General features: G+C 40.6%; 1 protein-coding gene across 3 annotated transcripts in view; it reads left to right on the top strand.

Moving 5' to 3' along the window:
• Window positions 1–17,954, top strand: part of LOC139942355 (leucine-rich repeat serine/threonine-protein kinase 1-like) — a 41,385-nt gene that overhangs the window by 20,952 nt on the left and 2,479 nt on the right. For all 3 annotated transcript variants that reach the window (XM_071939201.1, XM_071939200.1, XM_071939202.1), the window contains exons 8-25: window positions 585–733; window positions 1,333–1,499; window positions 2,155–2,370; window positions 3,099–3,175; window positions 4,233–4,457; window positions 5,650–5,866; window positions 6,274–6,423; window positions 7,898–8,080; window positions 8,404–8,685; window positions 9,254–9,419; window positions 9,646–9,916; window positions 10,829–11,065; window positions 11,798–12,027; window positions 12,593–13,614; window positions 14,051–14,386; window positions 15,917–16,081; window positions 16,879–16,998; window positions 17,627–17,857. In XM_071939201.1, coding sequence (XP_071795302.1) covers window positions 585–733; window positions 1,333–1,499; window positions 2,155–2,370; window positions 3,099–3,175; window positions 4,233–4,457; window positions 5,650–5,866; window positions 6,274–6,423; window positions 7,898–8,080; window positions 8,404–8,685; window positions 9,254–9,419; window positions 9,646–9,916; window positions 10,829–11,065; window positions 11,798–12,027; window positions 12,593–13,614; window positions 14,051–14,386; window positions 15,917–16,081; window positions 16,879–16,998; window positions 17,627–17,857 — 4,444 coding nt within the window. The remainder of the gene's footprint in view (window positions 1–584; window positions 734–1,332; window positions 1,500–2,154; window positions 2,371–3,098; window positions 3,176–4,232; window positions 4,458–5,649; window positions 5,867–6,273; window positions 6,424–7,897; window positions 8,081–8,403; window positions 8,686–9,253; window positions 9,420–9,645; window positions 9,917–10,828; window positions 11,066–11,797; window positions 12,028–12,592; window positions 13,615–14,050; window positions 14,387–15,916; window positions 16,082–16,878; window positions 16,999–17,626; window positions 17,858–17,954) is intronic.

The raw sequence follows: 17,954 nt of genomic DNA, 5'->3' as shown, positions 1-17,954 counted from the left end.
GTTTCTCCAAGCCCAACTGGAAGTATCGTTGATTTAGTTCAATAATTAATAACAATAATGATTAAAGGTGCAGCTTTTCAATAACCTGGTTTTGCTGGTAAATTTCCAGATTGATGTATTTAATAATATTATAATAATAAAAAGATATTTATAAAGCGCCAAATTGCCAAAAAAGGCCTCAAAGCACTAGATACAAAGGTAAAAAGCAATTTCCAAAATACAACATTACAATACAGAGGGTTTTCAAAGAAAACAATTTAAAAAGACAATTACAAAAAATGCTACGAGGCAGTTTGAGAAAAAACCCAAATCTGAAGGTATTTATTTTCAAATCTATTTGAAAGTTTCCAACAACAAACATGTGGGGCGTCAGGTCTACGGACGAAAGTAAAAACTTTTCATTTTGTTTCTCCTAGCCCATCTGGAAGTATTTTTGTACTGTCTTGTATCGTTACTGCCGTGTAAAATAACAATGCAAGGAATGCCATGCGAGCAGTGACCGATGGAATATGGTTCCATATAAATGTTGTGATTGATTAAAGGAGCAGCTTTTCAATAATCTTCTTTTGATGGTAAATTTCCAGACTGATGTATTTGAAGGTTTCCCACAACAAGCTTCACTTCCCTGTGATTGAGCTGTTCATGTTACCACTCCTGGAGCACCTGGATTTATCCAACAATGACATCACAAGCCTCAACCATAAACGCTTCCCGTCTACGCTGGTCAAACCAGGTGATTATAAACCCACACTAGCTGGTCAAACCTGGACCCAATTTCATAGCACTGCTAAGCGGCAAATTTTGCGCTTACTGTGCAATTTCTATTTCACAGCGCTGCTAACCGTAAGCACACGTAAAGGCATGCTAACCTTCCGCTGCTTACCGCACGAAAATAAATGACGTCACAATGCAAATCCACAGTAAGCACACAAGTTTGCTTACCGTTAAGCAAACTTTATGAAATTGGGCCCAGGTGTTTATACCCACCCTAGCTTGTCAATCCCATTTGTTTGCTCTAAAAGGGTCCTATTTTTGTGAGTCAACAGATTTTTACATAGAAATCTGCTGAGCAGATTGCTGAAAATCTGCTAAGCAGATTAAAAAAAGACTTCTATTTTCGTGGGTCTCCTATTTTCGAGGGTAACCTATTTTTCGTTGGTCGCCTATTTTCGTGGGTGTCCTATTTTTGTGGTACCTATTTTCACGGGAAGCGTATTTTCTTTGTAACCTGTGTCCTTTTTTGCCGAAAAAAAAAAAATATTGATAATATTCATAATAATCATGTAATTTTACTTTAAAAAAAAAATTAAAATACTTGTTTTTCTGCTGCAGAAAAAGGGGAAATCGTTTGGGAGTGCAGTAACCTTACGTCACTGAACGTTTCGGGGAATGACATCCTACAAATACCCGAAAGCATTACCGCTGCAAAGAGCTTAAAGAACCTGTGCATCAACAATAATAGACTGGCCAAGCTGCCATCAGCATGGGACTGCCCGTTGGTAAGTCAAGTCAATTTGCCAATAGACTGTACAAGTCTATGTGATGAGCTGGGCTGCTGTGCTGTTTTAAGGCAGTTGCTTTGGTGTTTGGTGCTCTATTGTGTTACGGTGTGTTGTGGCTGAGCAGGAAAGTGCACTGGACTCGAGCTCTGGTGTTTCTGGTCGACAGAGTGCGGGTTCGAGTGGTGGTCTTGAGACACTTATGTCCTTAAGCAAGACACTTAATTATGATTGCATCTACCTTTGGATTATGTGTAATGCACAGAAAAGAACCGAGTCACACTTATTGTTCAGAGAAGGGGTTAGCCCTGATGTTTCTCACAAGGGCTTCTGAATGCACCACAGCACCTTGTAAACCATCACTCGGTGCTACACAATGTATGTAAAATGGTCTCGTAATTATACCCCCTTCCCCCGATTTTCCTGTTTAAAAACAAACAATGAGCTCTAAGATACGCCCTAGGGGTTTGATAAGGCTCTGTATCAGAGCCCAGAATCATCATTACAATAGAGGGGTTTTATGATTGTTGGTTTATCTACAGACACCATCTACTAAAAGGGAAAACATTTCTGATAAAAATTTGTTATCCTACAAGTTTATCTGCCGCAGCAATTTCATTCCCTGATAATTGTGTTTTACGTGTTGACCCCAAAGGTCAAGCTCAACGCCTCGGCGAATTCCATCAAGGAGGTACCAGACATGCACGGCCACTGGAGCCGTTCCCTGGTCGTCCTGAACCTAAGCAGTAACAACCTGACGGAGATCCCCTGGACGATATGTCAACTGACTGCCCTGCATGATCTCAACCTGTCTAGTAACCTCATCACCCAGCTCCCGGCTCCTACGGATTGGAGCATCTATAGCTTAAAGGTAGGGTCACAGAGTGGTACATACTCCAAGAAAGTAATAAGAATAATTTGGGGTGCTAATCATCCTTACTCGCAGCTAAGAGCTGAATTGCGAAGGACGCGGCTACAACGTGTTTGAGAAGCAGGCATGCAAGGGCGCATTCAGCTGCCAGCCACATCAACCCATTATGACCACAGAGCGCAGCCAAGATCAAAAGTGTTTGATTTTTCTGGATAGTCTGGAAAACCCTCGTGGCACAGCAGAGAACCAACGCACAACTCAACTCACATATGGCCCTGGCCGGGAATCGAACCGGGTCACCTTGGTGAGAGGTGAGCGCTTTACGCACAAGCCAACTGTGCCACACAATATAATGACCATTATATAAACTCAATTGAGCCCCGTTTTCACACTGTACATCTTATCTCCGGGGAATACAGCCCAGGGGATGCTCCGAGATTTTGTTCACCCCATTCTCCCCGCTTCATGTAGGTCCTTATTCCAGTTGTACGTTTCAAGTACACCCCAGGGTTTTACCGCTTATCCCTACCCCATAGCAGGGGTGGCTACTCCCTGGTGTATGCCCATTTGCTGGGGTAGATCAGGGGTAGAGCCATCCATGTGTGAAAGGGCTGGCCCTCATTCCCTGGGGTGGCCCTCATGCCCAAGGGGTTAATACCAAGCGTGTGAACAATACTACACTGAAATAAATAATGAGAGTAATTTTGATTGATTATTCCTCATTAAAGGAGCTGTGCCTGGCCGATAACCGACTCCTTCACGTGGAGAATCCTGGATCTCCTGGGATCAGTCACAAGAGAAAAAGGTTGGTTGCCGCCATTATTCCCCCCCCCCCTACTTGACCAATGTTCAAAGAAAAACTTCAAGGTCAAATTCAGTTTTCTGAACCACTCATTTTCCTATAGATTCCTTATGAAAATGGAAAGAAAACATACCAGTCGAGTCTCTGACCTCACATTAAAATGGTATAAAATGCTATTGTGTGTGACATCCTTCAAATGTATATTTTGTGTATATTTCAGATATAAATGTATTGTCTGTTGTTTGTATACAAAAAAAGAATCAGTTTATTTCTGTATTCTGTGGATGGCATTCTATTAAATAGCATTGAATTTGGCCTTTTGACTTGCCAAAATTCAAGTTTGGAATGTGAAGACCTATTTCTTTGTTAACTCAAGTTCTATATAGTTTACAGAATGTGGGTTCAACTCCTGGCCTGGTCAGATGGGATACTTGTGTCCTTGAGCAAGGCACTTTATAACTATTGCTTCACTCCACCCAGGAGTAAAAATGGGTACTGGCGAGAGCTGGGGGAGTAAGCTGCGATGGACTGGCATCCTGGCCAGGGCGAATAGAAATATTTTCTAATGCCAAGGAAACCAGAAATTTAAAAACAATATTTAGAAAACAATGGACACAATTGGTAATTGTCAAAGACCAGTCTTCTCACTTGGTGTATCTCAAGATATGCATCAAAACAACAAACCTGTGAAAATTTGAGCTCAATCGGTCGTCGAAGTTGCGAGATAATAATGAAAGAAAAAAACCACCCTTGTCACAGTTGTGTGCTTCCTGATGCTTGATTTTGAGACCTCAAATTCTAAATTTGAGGTCTCGAAATTAAATTCGAGGAAAATTACTTCTTTCTCGAAAAACTCTGTTACTACAGAGGGAGTCGTCTCTCACAATGTTGAATACTATCAACTTCTCCCCATTACTCGTTACCAAGTAGGGTTTTATGATAATAATTATTTTGAGTAATAACCAATAATATCCACTGCCTTTAAATACCGGTTATGGGCTATATTGGCATGGAACAGACTATTATTTTTTTATTGTGCTGCATTCTCTAACCCATCTAGCTTCCCACTGTTCAAGAAGAAGCTCAGCATGGAAGCATTAACTTCAGGATCCCCAGGGAGCACCTTCTACTCGGCTGGCTCGTTCAGCGAGCACGCCGTCCTCCTCTCGTTTCCTGAGGTCTTCGAGGACAGCCTGTCCACCCTTGATCTCAGCGATAACCAATTGCAGGTCATTCCGCCGAGCGTCTGCAACTTGTACAGTCTTCAGAAGCTGGATCTGAGTGGGTAAGTTGCACCAAACCGTTGGCTCAGAGCCTAAAGGTCGTTGGTGGCGAGTGTTTTTTATTTCAATAAAATTGGTTTTGCCTTTGTTGGAGCTAGCCCTCAGAGCTTTAAGGTTGTTGGTGGCGTTTGTTTTTTATTTCATAAAATTGGTTTTGCGTTTGTTGGAGCTAGCCCAGTAACAGGAGTTTGTTGTGCGAGAGGGATCTCCAAAGCAGTTGTTTGGAAAAAGTTACTTTAATTTTCTGAGAAAAAACATTAATTTGTGGATTTTGAACTTGTTTTCATCAAATTTCAATGGCCCTGGTTTGATTGGATGCATGGTCCACCACAGCATTTACAGACCATAACAGGGCGCTGTATAAAGGGATGAGTCTCATACTTCAAAATGTAGCTCAGCATATCTACTGAGTGCTTTGAAATGCACATCAGGGCCCAATTTCATAGAGCTGCTAAGCACAAAAATTTGCTTAGCATGAAATTTTTGCCTTGATAAAAACAAGGATTACCAACCAAGTTTCCACGTGATTTTCAGAATAAGTGAACAACAGCTGAACACCAGTAACGAGCAATATGCAACAAATGGACATTTTGTTGGTAATCTTGTTTTTATCAAGAAAGAAATTTTATGCTAAGCAAATTTTTGTGCTTAGCAGCTCCATGAAATTGGGCCCTAGTGTGTAAAGCGCTATACAAGTATTACTGTTGTCATCATTTGAGGTTGGAGCCCCTCCTTAAAGCCATTGTAAACTTTCGGTAAACAGTAATGTCCAAGGCCCATACTTCCTGCATCACAACTTCTATATAAAATAACAAACCTATGAAAATTTAGGCTCAATCGGTCATCAGAGTCGGGAGAAAATAATGGGAAAACCCACCCTTGTTTCTGCACGTTTTGCCGTGTCATGACTTGTGTTTAAAATAAATTTGTTATTCTCGATGTCGAGAGTTGATATTGTTTTAATGTTTCTCAAAAAGTAAAGCATTTCATGGAATAATATTTCAAGAGAAGTGTTTCACCATTACCTTCTGTAAACCCTGTAAGTTTTTGTAAATCTGTGAACTTTTTTGTTTTTTCTTTATCGAAAGTGTCCAATGGCTTTAATTCTGAATCGTTTTTTTACTGAACATTATTATATTCTTGTTTTGCACAATTTCGAGCATTGTTATAAAATGCTGATTATTTTTTCATCAGGAATAAGGGTGTAACGAGACTCCCCGATGATTTAGCACAGTTAAGGAACCTTTACTACTTGGGATTGAAAGGGCTGGAGATCAAGGAGCCTGAGACGGTAGCGGAAGTCATGAAAGAAGAAGGGATTCAGACCAAGAGCATCTTGAATAAACTCAACGAGAGACTGTTGAAATGTCGACCGTACTACGGGATGAAGCTCATGCTGATTGGGCCGGAGGTAATCGTGATTCTGCCTCTTTTGTTCTTTAAATATGACTTTTTGGAGGCTGATATATAAAAAAAAAAACCAAAAACCCACAATGTTCTTTCTCGCCGAAGTGTATTAAAACAAGCAGTGTTTAGGAGCAGTATCCGCATTTTGACTTTTACAACCCAACATCATTCCACATGAAAAAACAAACCTGTGACAGGTTTCTAGCTCAGTCGTAAAAATTGCTCAAAACAACCAAACAGTGAACAAAAAACTTGTATTTTTTTACTGTTTTTAAAGATTGGGTTTGTTGACTCTTGAGATAGGGATGTGATTTTTACTTTTTTTTATAGGAAATCAATTTCTTTTTTTCTCACCCACCCCCCACAAAATTAAATAGAAAAATATTTGTTTTTTTAAATTTTGTTGACCAGAGATGCGGCAAGTCGTCTTTACTGGCGTGTCTAACCAGGGAAGAATCCAACAATGACGACAGCGGGATAAACATCGGCTCATGGACTCTACATGATCCTGTCAAGCATAAATCCTCGTTCAGGGAGAGACTCAAATCTAAAACCACGATAGTGAGTTTTTTATGTATTGTTTATATCTTACTTTTGGGTGGACAAAGGAAACAGATGAGCATATGATCGCCAAATTAATGTGCCAGTGCTCCACCAACTTAACTATGTAGACCTACTATTAGTGCTGGGCGAATAGTGAAATTTTGTTATTCGGATACCGCTGGCCAACTATCCGAAATTAACCGGATATTCGAATAGTTTTTTTTCGCCGCTAGAGGGCGCTATTTAAAAAAAAAAAAAAAAAAAAAAATATTAGTTTCAGACAGTGTCGCTCGGTTCATTCATAAAAATGACCGGATCTAATTTAAAGATGGCGATTTGCTTTTTCTTTTGATCGTGATTGACTCTACGTGAAGGAAAACTTTTGTAATCTTTGAACAAATTACGTCAGAAATGTCATTGTTTTAACTCTTCATGGAGGTAAGCATAGTTAAATACTTAATATATGCTGTTTTATGTTGTCTTAATAGAAGTTTCATAAGGATTCAGACAAAACATTCATATCAGTTGTCGCCCGACGTCCGCGGATATTCGGATATTAAAGAATATCCGGTTACTCGGTTGTAATTACAGAATTATCCGGTTTGTGAGTAGGTATTCACGCCCTATGCGGATATCCGGTTAAGAAAAAAAAGGCATTCGCGGTTACGGATAGGAAAACCTATTCGCCATTAACCGGATATTCGAATAATTCGCCCAGGCCTACCTACTATCCTATAGCCAGGCGTCATGCCCCCTGACTATTATACAACCAGGAAATCTTCAGTATGTTTAATTTCGCATTTGGGAAAAAAGTTGCATTTTGTGAAATTTCATTTCGTTTACTGTTCATGGTGGTTTTTTTTGTTTTGTTTGTTTGAGGAATTCATTAAACTCAACAGGAGAATTTAAAGCCAGTGGACACTATTGGTAAATGTCAAAGACCAGTCTTTTCACTTGCTGTATCTCAACATATGCATTAAATAACAAACCTGTGAAAGTTTGAGCTTGATTGGTCGTCGGAGTTGCGAGATAACTATAAAAGAAAAAAAACACCCTCGTCACACGAAGTTGTGTGCTTTCAGATGCTTGATTTCAAGACATCAAATTCTAAACTTGAGGTCTCAAAATCAAATTCGTGGAAAATTACTCCTTTCTCAAAAACTACTCCACTTCAGAGGGAGACGTTTCTCACAAAGTTTTATACCATCAACCTCTCCCCATGATTTGTTACCAAGTAAGGTTTTATGCTGATAATTATTTTGAGTAATTACCAATAGTGTCCACTGCCTTTAACGTAACATAACATAACATAACAATTACAGTTTATAAGGCACTATTTCATCAAGAGACTATACATATATTGGGTAAATCACCACTATTAACCTAAGTTAATTTGAGGAACAATGAATTTACCCAGTCGAGCCTGGTTTATACTTGTTCTTGTCACTTTATGATCGGTTGTTGGATTTATACGTCTTTTTTATGGATTTAGGGTACGCCCAGTCATCAACAGAAGGAAATAGAATTCTCCACCTGGGATCTGAAAGGAGGCGAGATGAACTGCATCATCCATCAGTGTTTCCTGACCCCGAGGGCGCTTTACCTATTAGTCTGGGACGTCAGGGATGATCTTGAAGGAGTTGAGAAGCTCTGCCCCTGGTTACTCAGTATTCAGGTGAGTTCTTCGTCACTCTCAAAACATTGCATTTTATTTTCTTCCCTGGATGTTCAAAACCTTGCACATTTTTTGCTGACAAAATTGACAAAATCCTATCTTGAGTTAGGACAAGTAACTCGTCCTAACTTAGGATGGGCTCGACGTCTATGGATATGGAACTTAACTCGTCCTAAACCCTTAGATTGATCCTAAGTTAGGAAGAGTTTGGTGAATTCAACGGCAGGACTTGCAATTACTAGGTGTGGGTTTTTGCCTTTTCAAGAGACAATATTCAAAATAAATGTGCAAAGAATAATAATCGGTTATCTTATCAATCACAGTCGAGAGCATCATCTAGTATCGTCATCGTCGTTACAACACACATCGACAAACTCAGAAAGTCTCAAGACCTGGAAGCTCTCCGAGTGGAAATCTGCAAACGGTACAACCGCCAGGATGGCTTCCCGGAGATCGCTGGCATCCTTGAGGTGACGGCAACGAGTCCGGAGGGTACGGGTATCGGACAGCTACGGGAGTTCATCTATCACAGTGCAGTCGGGATGCGGATCAAGAAGAAGACGAGCGGTGGCTCGTCGACGAAGGTTCCGTTCATTGGCAGAATGGTGGGTCGAATTATTCAATCTCTTACATCTCACAGAGCTGCTTTGTAACTTCATTGGAAAGATTTTGGATCGAATGAAGAAAAAATTACGAGAGCGGGATTTGAACCAAAGACCTGCGGACTACTTCCGGAGATTTTCTGATTTTCCTGTAATTTCCTGAATGTAAAGCATTTTGAGATGTAAAATGCCATATTAAGACCAAATTGTTATTATTATTGGTAACATGCAGGCGCTCCACTAACTGAGCTATCTAGCAGTAGTCTGCCTCAAACAAAGATATTGACAAAATAGTATTTAAATTAGGGTCTTAACCAAAATTATGTAAGCAGGCTTAGCGCTCTCAAGGTTTCACACTCACATGCTTTCAAAACAGTTCAAGGGTGGATTTCACAAAGATAGTCCTAACTTAGGACAAGTTCTAGAAGTTGTAAAAACTTAAGGCTAGTCTAGGTTAGGACGAGTAGCTCGTCTTACCTCAAGATAAGACTAGTTTTAAATCTTTGTGATATCCATCCCAGTTTTTCGTTCTTGAACAGCCTTTCACCGTCATCCCTACCTTTGGTTTTAGGTTCCTCATACTTTCTTCATCTTAAAAGACATCATGGCTAATGAAAGTGAGAGACTCCGAAGATGTGTTCCTCGACTCCCTCCGATCCTGAAGGAGGCAGAGTTAGCGAACCACATCAGGAAGATACCAAACAACAAAATACAGAGCACTCAGGATATTGAAGAAGGTACAGACCATAGAGTTATATATAAGTCTTAGAGGTCTTAGAGGCGACAAACGAGAAAAGATGCCACTGCGCCAAATCCACTGCCCTAAATCATGATTATATTTAAAACACTTCCTCAGGGTATGGAGATTATTCTGTTTTCAAAATGAAATTAATACAATACAATGTAATGACTGTAAAGCTTTTAGAAAAAAATTGTTTCAATCTCTTTGACTCTCCCTCCTAGCTGCTGAATTCCTCAGCTCCTGCGGTAGCCTCGTCCACTTCAACGACCACCTTCAAGGACTCAACAGCCTCTACTTCCTGGACCCAGTCTGGCTGTACGTCATACTCAGTAAAGTCACCAACATGAAGAGTGCGCTGGTAAGGGAAGGGCGTATACATAAGACGAGCCTTGCCGCACTGTGTGTGGAGAGTGGCTTCGGTGATAACCAGATTGAGGAGTATTTGCAGCTGCTGCAACGGCTGGAGATACTGCTGCCCATCAGTCGCACAGAGTAAGTACTTGGGGTCGATTTCACAAAGGGTTAGGACTAGTCCTAACTTTAGGACTAGTCCTAGGAGATAGTAAAAAGTTAAGGCAAGTCCTAATTTAGGACGAGTAACTCACCCTAACTCAATATAAGACTTGTCTGCATTCTCCAGAAGACGATCAGAGCATACTGATCGAAACGTCGAGTTAACCCAATGGTTCTTTTCAGAACCACCCCAACTCATTTAGAGATTGTTATTACATGGTGTTGCTGCAAACTCTTCTATATCTTATCTCCACCATGCAAAGTTTCAAATCCTACTTAAGACTTGTCTTAACTCTTTGTGAAATCCACCCCTGATGATTAAAGCTTTGCATGCTGTGAAGAATAAGGATGAACTATAAATAAGAGTAAACTTGCGGGTACAGCCATGTAATAAATCCCTTTGGAGGGAGTGTTCAGAGCCGGTTTGGTCTCGACGTTTCAAACAGTATACTCTGCTCATTTTCAGAAGACACCCTTTAGGAGAGAACCATTATCTTTTCTCCTGAAGACAAGCAGAGTATAGTGTCGAGACATTGAGAGAGACATCAAAACGTTGAGACCAAAACTGGTTCTTTTCAGAGCAAACACTCCCTTAAAAGAGATTTATTACACGATTGTACCTGCAAATTCACTTTTAATTATAGTTTATTCTTAGAGTTAATACCCTTGAATGCTGCCTGATGCATAAACAATTACTTGGTCATGAGTAATTGAAAGCTGTTGATAGTAAAAAACATGATAAACGGCTCCCTCTGAAGTAACATAGTTTTTGAGAAAGAGGGAATGTCTCACTCAATTATTCAAAGACTTCAGGCCTGCAGGAAAATGAAAGATCTAAATATGAATACTTAATTCATAAATACCTTCCCATCTCCTTGACTCCTTGTTCAGGTTCCTGATCCCGAGTAGACTTCCCAAGGAGCAGCCGGGACAGGATCTTTCACCGACTCTCCAAGACGAGAAGTTTCTCCAGACCCTGGAGCGTGTCTACAAGCTTCCTTACATCCCACCGGGATTCTGGAGTCGATTGGTCTCAAGGGTTTACGTCTCTCTCAAGATGCTGGACACCGGGGGTCTGGCGGCCACCAAGGGAGGGAGGTCCAGGAGGACACCCAGAAGGAACTCAGGGTAGGTGGTTCCTATTTATTGTACATAGCTGCCAATTCTCCCTGATTCTACTCAAGCTCTAGTGTTTCTCAGCAGAATGTGGGTCCGACAGTCTTGACACATGTGTCCTTTAGCAAGACACTTGTTGCTTTTCTTTGGATGGGACGTAAAGCCGTTGGTCCTGTATGCTGTGTAATGCATGTAAAAGAACCCAGTGCACCCAGAGAAGGGGTTCGCTCCGGTGGTCCTGGTTTGATTGGCAGCATATTGCGCCACAGCACCTTGTAAACCATTACATGGTGCTATTATATACAGGAATAGGTATTCATACTTATTTTTATACTCCTATTGGTGGAGAGCGCGTCACATGGGTGTGTTTAAACGGTTGATAATGACCAGCTGGACTCTGTTTATAACCGGTTAGTCTTGGTGCAAGACGTTTCTTGTTCTGGGCGATGTGAGTGCTGTCGATGAGTTCAGTGCGCTGTGTGTGAAAGGAAAACGGTAACAGCTAGCATCAGGACTACAAAGCGCACTAACGGATATGTTAACAATGCAACACACGGACGTCGAACGCACAGAGCTCAAGCACGTCGGAAACAGTTAAGTTTTACAGAGTTACTTACTCTATTAGGCCTTTTATCCAAAAAGGGATTTATGGCTCGGGGCCTTTATCACACAGCAACGACCCTGCCTGTTGTAAACGGCCATTGAAGAACTCGTCACTACCCTTTAATTCCCTTATAATTACAGTATGAACCAGAGTATAAGAGTTGGTGTGACGTTGAGTCGAACAAACATCATGTACTGGCAACAAGGAATCTTTGTTCTTCACGAGACGGGTCGGATCTTTCTCACCCCTCTGACATTCAAAGACTCAAAGCCGGGGATCTGCGTTCGCATCCACTGTCTGGAAGGGGTGTTCAAACCCATGGGTTTCATGGTGGACCACATCGAGAACCTGATAAAAGAGTGGTATCCGGGTAAGTTTTTTGTTGTATTTGTGTAGACACCGGTGCAAGGCTCGCTCGTATCAAAGTAAGAAAAAAAACAAGAGAACAACTCAAGCGCAGACTATAGTTTTGTGTGAAATCAAATCTACGTAGATTTTAAATATTTTTGTTAATTTTGTTGTTAAGCTTCTTTTTAAATTCTATTTTAACAAACTCCATAAAAAAAAATCAAACAATTCATGGCCATTTTTTTTTAAACGGCAATTTCAATTTTGTTATCTCCCAAATTAATAGCTTGTTAAGATTAACTGTGAAACAAAATTAGACTTTGGACGAGGGTGTTTACTTTTTTTATAAACCCAATTTGCCAATCACGCCCTAATTTTGTGCAACCATTACATAGGTTTTATGATATCAATGTTAGATGGGCAAAATTTGTATTTGTTTACAAGAAACCGGAACCGGAGGATAAGTTTTAATCTGAGGTTTATACAGAAATGTGTAAGTTAACACTGTAATGCACTGCGAGAGGCCTGACGGGCTTCAAAAGTCTTTTTAATACTCAGTATTATTAATATTTGTTGAACTTTTTCAGGTTTATTGGACGTTGATGAATTCAGTGGGAAAAATCTCATCCAGAGGTTGATTCCTTGTCCAGATTGCACAGCAGCAGAGATCAAAAGGGATAAATGGCAGAGGTCGCCGCTTACAGGATGCGAGGAAAACATTCATTATTTCTCCGTCGGTCAGCTTTCCCTGGGCGCGACAGTGGGAGGGTCCGAAGAGGTGGAGTGTCCAAGAAATCCAGGCGTGAGCTTACCGTTGACGAGACTCATACCTGATCTTCTCCTGTTGGACCTCCCCATCAGGGCTCTGGATAAAACTCTCTTCGACTTCGACCCCAAGAAGAGCCGCCGCCTCGGAAGCGGTGGTTTCGGAGAAGTCTTCCGCGCAAAATTCCGCGGACAGAACGTCGCAGTGAAGATGTTAATCGGATCGACCTTCCTCCGGCAGAGCACAGACTCGGGCTTGCAGTCTGGGGGTAGTCAGAAGTCCAGTGTTGGTAGCAGCTGCGAGTCGGATCGCGGCACGCCCTTTTCAATCTCCAGCCAGCGCTCCGGGAGCAACGCCGATTTCACTGCGGAGCTAGTCATCAACGGATTTGCAAATCTCCGCAGCGAAGTCGCCACGATGGCCAAGCTAAGACACCCGTGCATTATCCACCTCATTGGGATCTCGATCCAACATCTTTGCTTCGCGATGGAGCTTGCCCCTCTTGGTGACCTGGCAAGCTTCTTAAAGAAGGAGCTGGATAATCGGAGAGAGGAGTTGAACCAGAAGGTTTACCATACGATCTTAGACCGTACCCTGACGTACAAGATCGCTCTTCAGGTGGCGCATGGTGTCTTGTACTTACACAGGAAGAAGATCATCTACTCGGACTTAAAGACGGATAACGTGTTGCTGTATTCACTTTCTGCGGATGCTTCTGTTAACATTAAACTTACGGATTATGGGATAGCTCGGCATTTGGACCTGCAGGGCGCCAGGGGGATGGCTGGTCCCATGGGCTTCTGTGCACCAGAGATTCTATGTGGTAAAACATTCACAGAGAAGGTACATGTTCTATTAGTTAGTCAGTACGTGTACATTCAGGGGCTTGCGAAGTAGCAATGCTGTATATTTCTGTGCGTTGTTTACGCCATGTGTTTTTCGGTGAGGCTGGTGCATGTTTTTCTCTTTCATGTCGGCCATTTATTTATTTGGCCCAGGGTCCAATTTCATAGTGACTGCTTCAGCTTAACAAGTTTGTGCTTAGCAGAAATGAGAAGGATAACAGGCACAAATGGTTAACAGGTTGGGGTATATTTTCTGACTGGTAATCTGATTCTAGTAAGCACACTTTTGCTGTGCTAAGTTGATTTTTGTGCTTATAAAAGCAGTTCTATGAAATTGGCCCCAGGATTGGCCAAACAAGTTCAGTCTTTCAAACACTGATGGATGTTGTTTTTATACATTTTTTTAATATAAATCTGCCTGTTCCCATGCCCAGGTTGATTGGTTCTCATTCAGCATGCTCCTCTACCATCTCATCACCGGTACCTGGCCCTACGAGAACCTCAAATCAGCCATCGAGGTCCGCAGCGCCGTGGACACTGGCATCAAACCCGCCTTTGCGTATCGGGACTACACCATGGTCCCCATGTTCCCGGCCCTGGAGCGACTGATGCAAAGATGCTGGAACGACAAACCACTGGAGAGACCTAGCGGAAATGATATTGCTACCGTGCTCAGGAACGCATCGTTCGTCTGTCTGTATAACGTGATACCGTTGCACACTGCAGGGAAGATTACTTGCCTACAGACGGGTAACGGTCAACTACATGAGGTAAGGATGGCCATAAGCCAGTTTGAGATTATGGTGGATAGGGTTTGCGTTTAGCTTTTTAATAATAATAGTAATAATAATAATAATGACAATTTATATTGCGCATGTATCCACCTAAAAAGGTGCTCTAAGCGCATGAAAAGAAGAAAACAGAAATGAATCAACAAAAGGAAGAGGGAACATCGGGAACACAAAAGAAATAGACTGCTGAAAAGCAGGACCAGTTTGGCCCAGTTCAGAATCCGAAAATGCTTTCGTAGAAGTTGAACATGGGTCAACTGTTGCAAATTATTTGTTGCAAATTTGTGACGTAAAAAACTCACCTTTTTCAAGATGTTGTTCAATAATTGCACTGACAAAGTTTGTTTAAATAATATTTTTCCTTTTTAGGACGGGATTTGGTGATTTGCAGTGAGTTATCAATCTTTCGGTTCAAGCATGGTTTCAATATTTTGTGTGTACTTTTAAAAATACTATTGTGTGTAAGTTTCTTTTAAGATGGTATTGTTCTGGTCGTGCTCATGCACTCTTTTTGTCTTCAGGCTTTTGATTTAAAATTTCTTTTTACACTAATGTGTTTTCACTTAAGACTTTTAAAAATGTTTGATGTGTGTGTTTTGCTATTGCTATTGCTCTCCTATGAACAAATTTTTATCGTCTTAGTGGTAATGTTTTTTTACCAGTTGTTTTGTAATATTATTGTAAATTTAAGAATATTTTTTTGTAATGGTCTTGTCTAACCATTTTTGTATGGATTTTGGTATTTCCTGTCTTTTTACTAATTTATTTGTGTTCTTATTGTGTAATGTAATTTTCCTGTTTTCACCCTGTTATCACTGTCCCTTTTTTATCTTATGATTGTTATGCACTTGTGTACACTGTATGGAATGGGGGCAAAATATATCAACAATAATGTGTAATTTTTATTATTTATTTGGGGTTTAACAAAGAAAAATTGACTAGAGCAGGATTTGAACCAACGGACTCCAGATTAAAGCGCTTCAAATCCTGCTCTAGGAAATTTGTCTTTGTTCAATCTCACAAATCGTTGTAAAAAAATTACCGCATCAGTTCCCCTTGTGGTTTATTAATTATTTTTATATTGGTCAGTTGTTTCTTCATCAGATTTCAAGGGTTTGGGTACTTTTTGTAGGACACAAAACACATTAAGATTTCCATTAAATTTATACAATTTGAAGATTATGATGATAGAAAGTTTCTCTTAAAAACATTACTTGCTGAGGTGCTGTAGTTTTTGAGAAATGAGTAAAACAAGTCAAAATATTTTAGCATGTAAAACAGATACCATATCTGTTTTTTTGAAATGATAAAACAGAGAAGAAAATTATTTTTTGTGGTATTGTTTTACTCATTTCTCAAAAACTACAGCACCTCATCAAGTAATATTTTAAGAGAAGCTTTCTACAATCATTGTCTTCAAACTGTGTAAGTTTAATGTAAATGTGAGAATGTGTTACAAAAAGTACCCAAACCTTTTAACAAATCCCACTTTTTCTTTGACTCTGACAGAACTCAAGTCGTCTTTGGCTCTGGACTGGTGACGGTGCAAATCGTCAAAACACAAAAATTCATATCAAGTACTACTCCGATGGGGAACTCTTCCAAAAACAACTCAATGGATCTCAGGCGAACTGTATGGTACAAGTTGGACACTCGGAATTTGTTGGAACGAAGGTAAAATGTCTTCCCTTATTTCTCCCATCCTACACAATCTAAACTGGCTACCCATAAAAAAGCCCTGTTTTTGCGAATGCGATATGAATTCTGAACGAATAATTCGCGTCGGTTGACTTGTGCTCAACTTTTGCGAAACATTCGCTTCAAAAACAGTTCAGTGATGTCAAAATTTGTATCCCATTCGCATTCGCAAGAATTAGAACTGGGCTTTAGTTATAGAAATCAGTACAAGATCAACCTCCTGAAATTCAAAGCACTTCATGGTTCAGCCCCTCCCTATTTACAGAGAGCGTGCTTCAGGACTGGCATGCCAGGCCAGGTCTGAGGTCATCGGGCAGCATGCTGTTTGTTCCCCGGACTCGCCTTGCCACTTACGGTGATAGGGCCTTCACAGGCTTATAAATTACTCAGATGGGAACCCACAAGTAATATGTTTTTTTTTTTTTTACAGAGCGTGGGTAAGTACCAAGTTTACAGTGCTCACACACATCCGTGTATATGGGTAAAAGTCAATATTTTGATCATGACTTCAGGTGAATTGGGTCAGTTCAGGGAATCTGTCAAAAACAACCACAGGTATTGACCCAATTCACCTGACATCATCAACAGAATAACCTTGGATGCGCCATACTGGTGGGCAATGTCACTGTGTGTTATTCAGTGAAGTGCGCATTTTAGGTGACGCAGCAATTATTCGTAAACTTATTGCCCACTAAAATGGTGAGCATGGCACGGTCAATTGTAGATGAAATTGGAAAATACTTTTTGACATAGTTTGTTTTACTCTGAAATAGGATAACTGTATCCAGCTGTATGGGCCTCCTGCAGTTGGTCCTCAACTCATCGGCCATCAGAAAGATTTCCGTGTTGATTCTGAGGTGTTGTGTCTCCGCTATCAACCAGTCAACAATAAGGTATTGTTATCAAACAACTCCAAAGAACTCCAACTTACACATTTTCAGTAAATCTCAAACTTTGGCTTAAAATTTGACTTTGGACCAAAAACTCAAACTTACAAAATTCTCAATGAATCTCAAACTTTTGCTTATTTAGCCATTCTACACTGGTAAAATGTCTTCATTTGAAACCATAAATCACCAAACATTTTTTGACCCACAATCTGAAAATTATGTGATGCTGGCATTACAGATTTTTTTTAGATTTTGGACCAAAAACTAAAACTTACAAAATTCTCAATAAATCTCATTTTTGTGCTTATTTCACCCATTCCAAACAGAAATGTCTTTAGTAGTCCCCTCTGTATCATTTGAAATCATAAAATCACCCAACATTTTTTTACCCAAAATCTGAAACACAGAGTTTGTTTTGATTTTGGACCAAAAACTAAAAACTTAAAAAATTCTCAAAAAATCTCAGACTGATGGTTTTTGTGCACTGTTCCAGGCATATGGTTAAGTTTTCATATATTTTGTTCATTCTGAAACAGCATCATCTGTCAAAATTCGTTCAGAGTAAAACTGTTTTAAACTGAAAAACACTTTTTTCTCTGTTATGATCAACTCACAATCCATTCTCTCCCAGGACATTCAAGGGCATCTGTTTGCGGGTCTGGCCGATGGTCATGTGATCGTCTTCAACCACACTTTGTTGTCGTCGTCGGCGGGGAGCAGCGCCAACCGACCGGGGATGATGTGGTGTAGGTCAAAGGTCTTGACGATGGAGAAAAGGCAGTGCAACGTCCTGGAGCTGGTACCTGAGCGGGAGGAGGTTTGGATAGCGTGCGGCAATCGGCTGCGCATCCTCGGCACAAAGGTCAGTTTCATAAAGCATGTAAGCAGTATTTTTGTGCTTACAGAGCATCCCTTAGCAGAATTTCTATTTCATGAAGCTGTTTACCCTAAGCAAGGGA

Source organism: Asterias amurensis, chromosome 9 (assembly GCF_032118995.1).
Source record: "Asterias amurensis chromosome 9, ASM3211899v1".
Taxonomy (NCBI): Eukaryota; Metazoa; Echinodermata; class Asteroidea; order Forcipulatida; family Asteriidae; genus Asterias; species Asterias amurensis.
The sequence above is the reverse complement of the archived record's forward strand: the minus strand, read 5'-3'. Positions and strand labels throughout refer to the sequence as shown.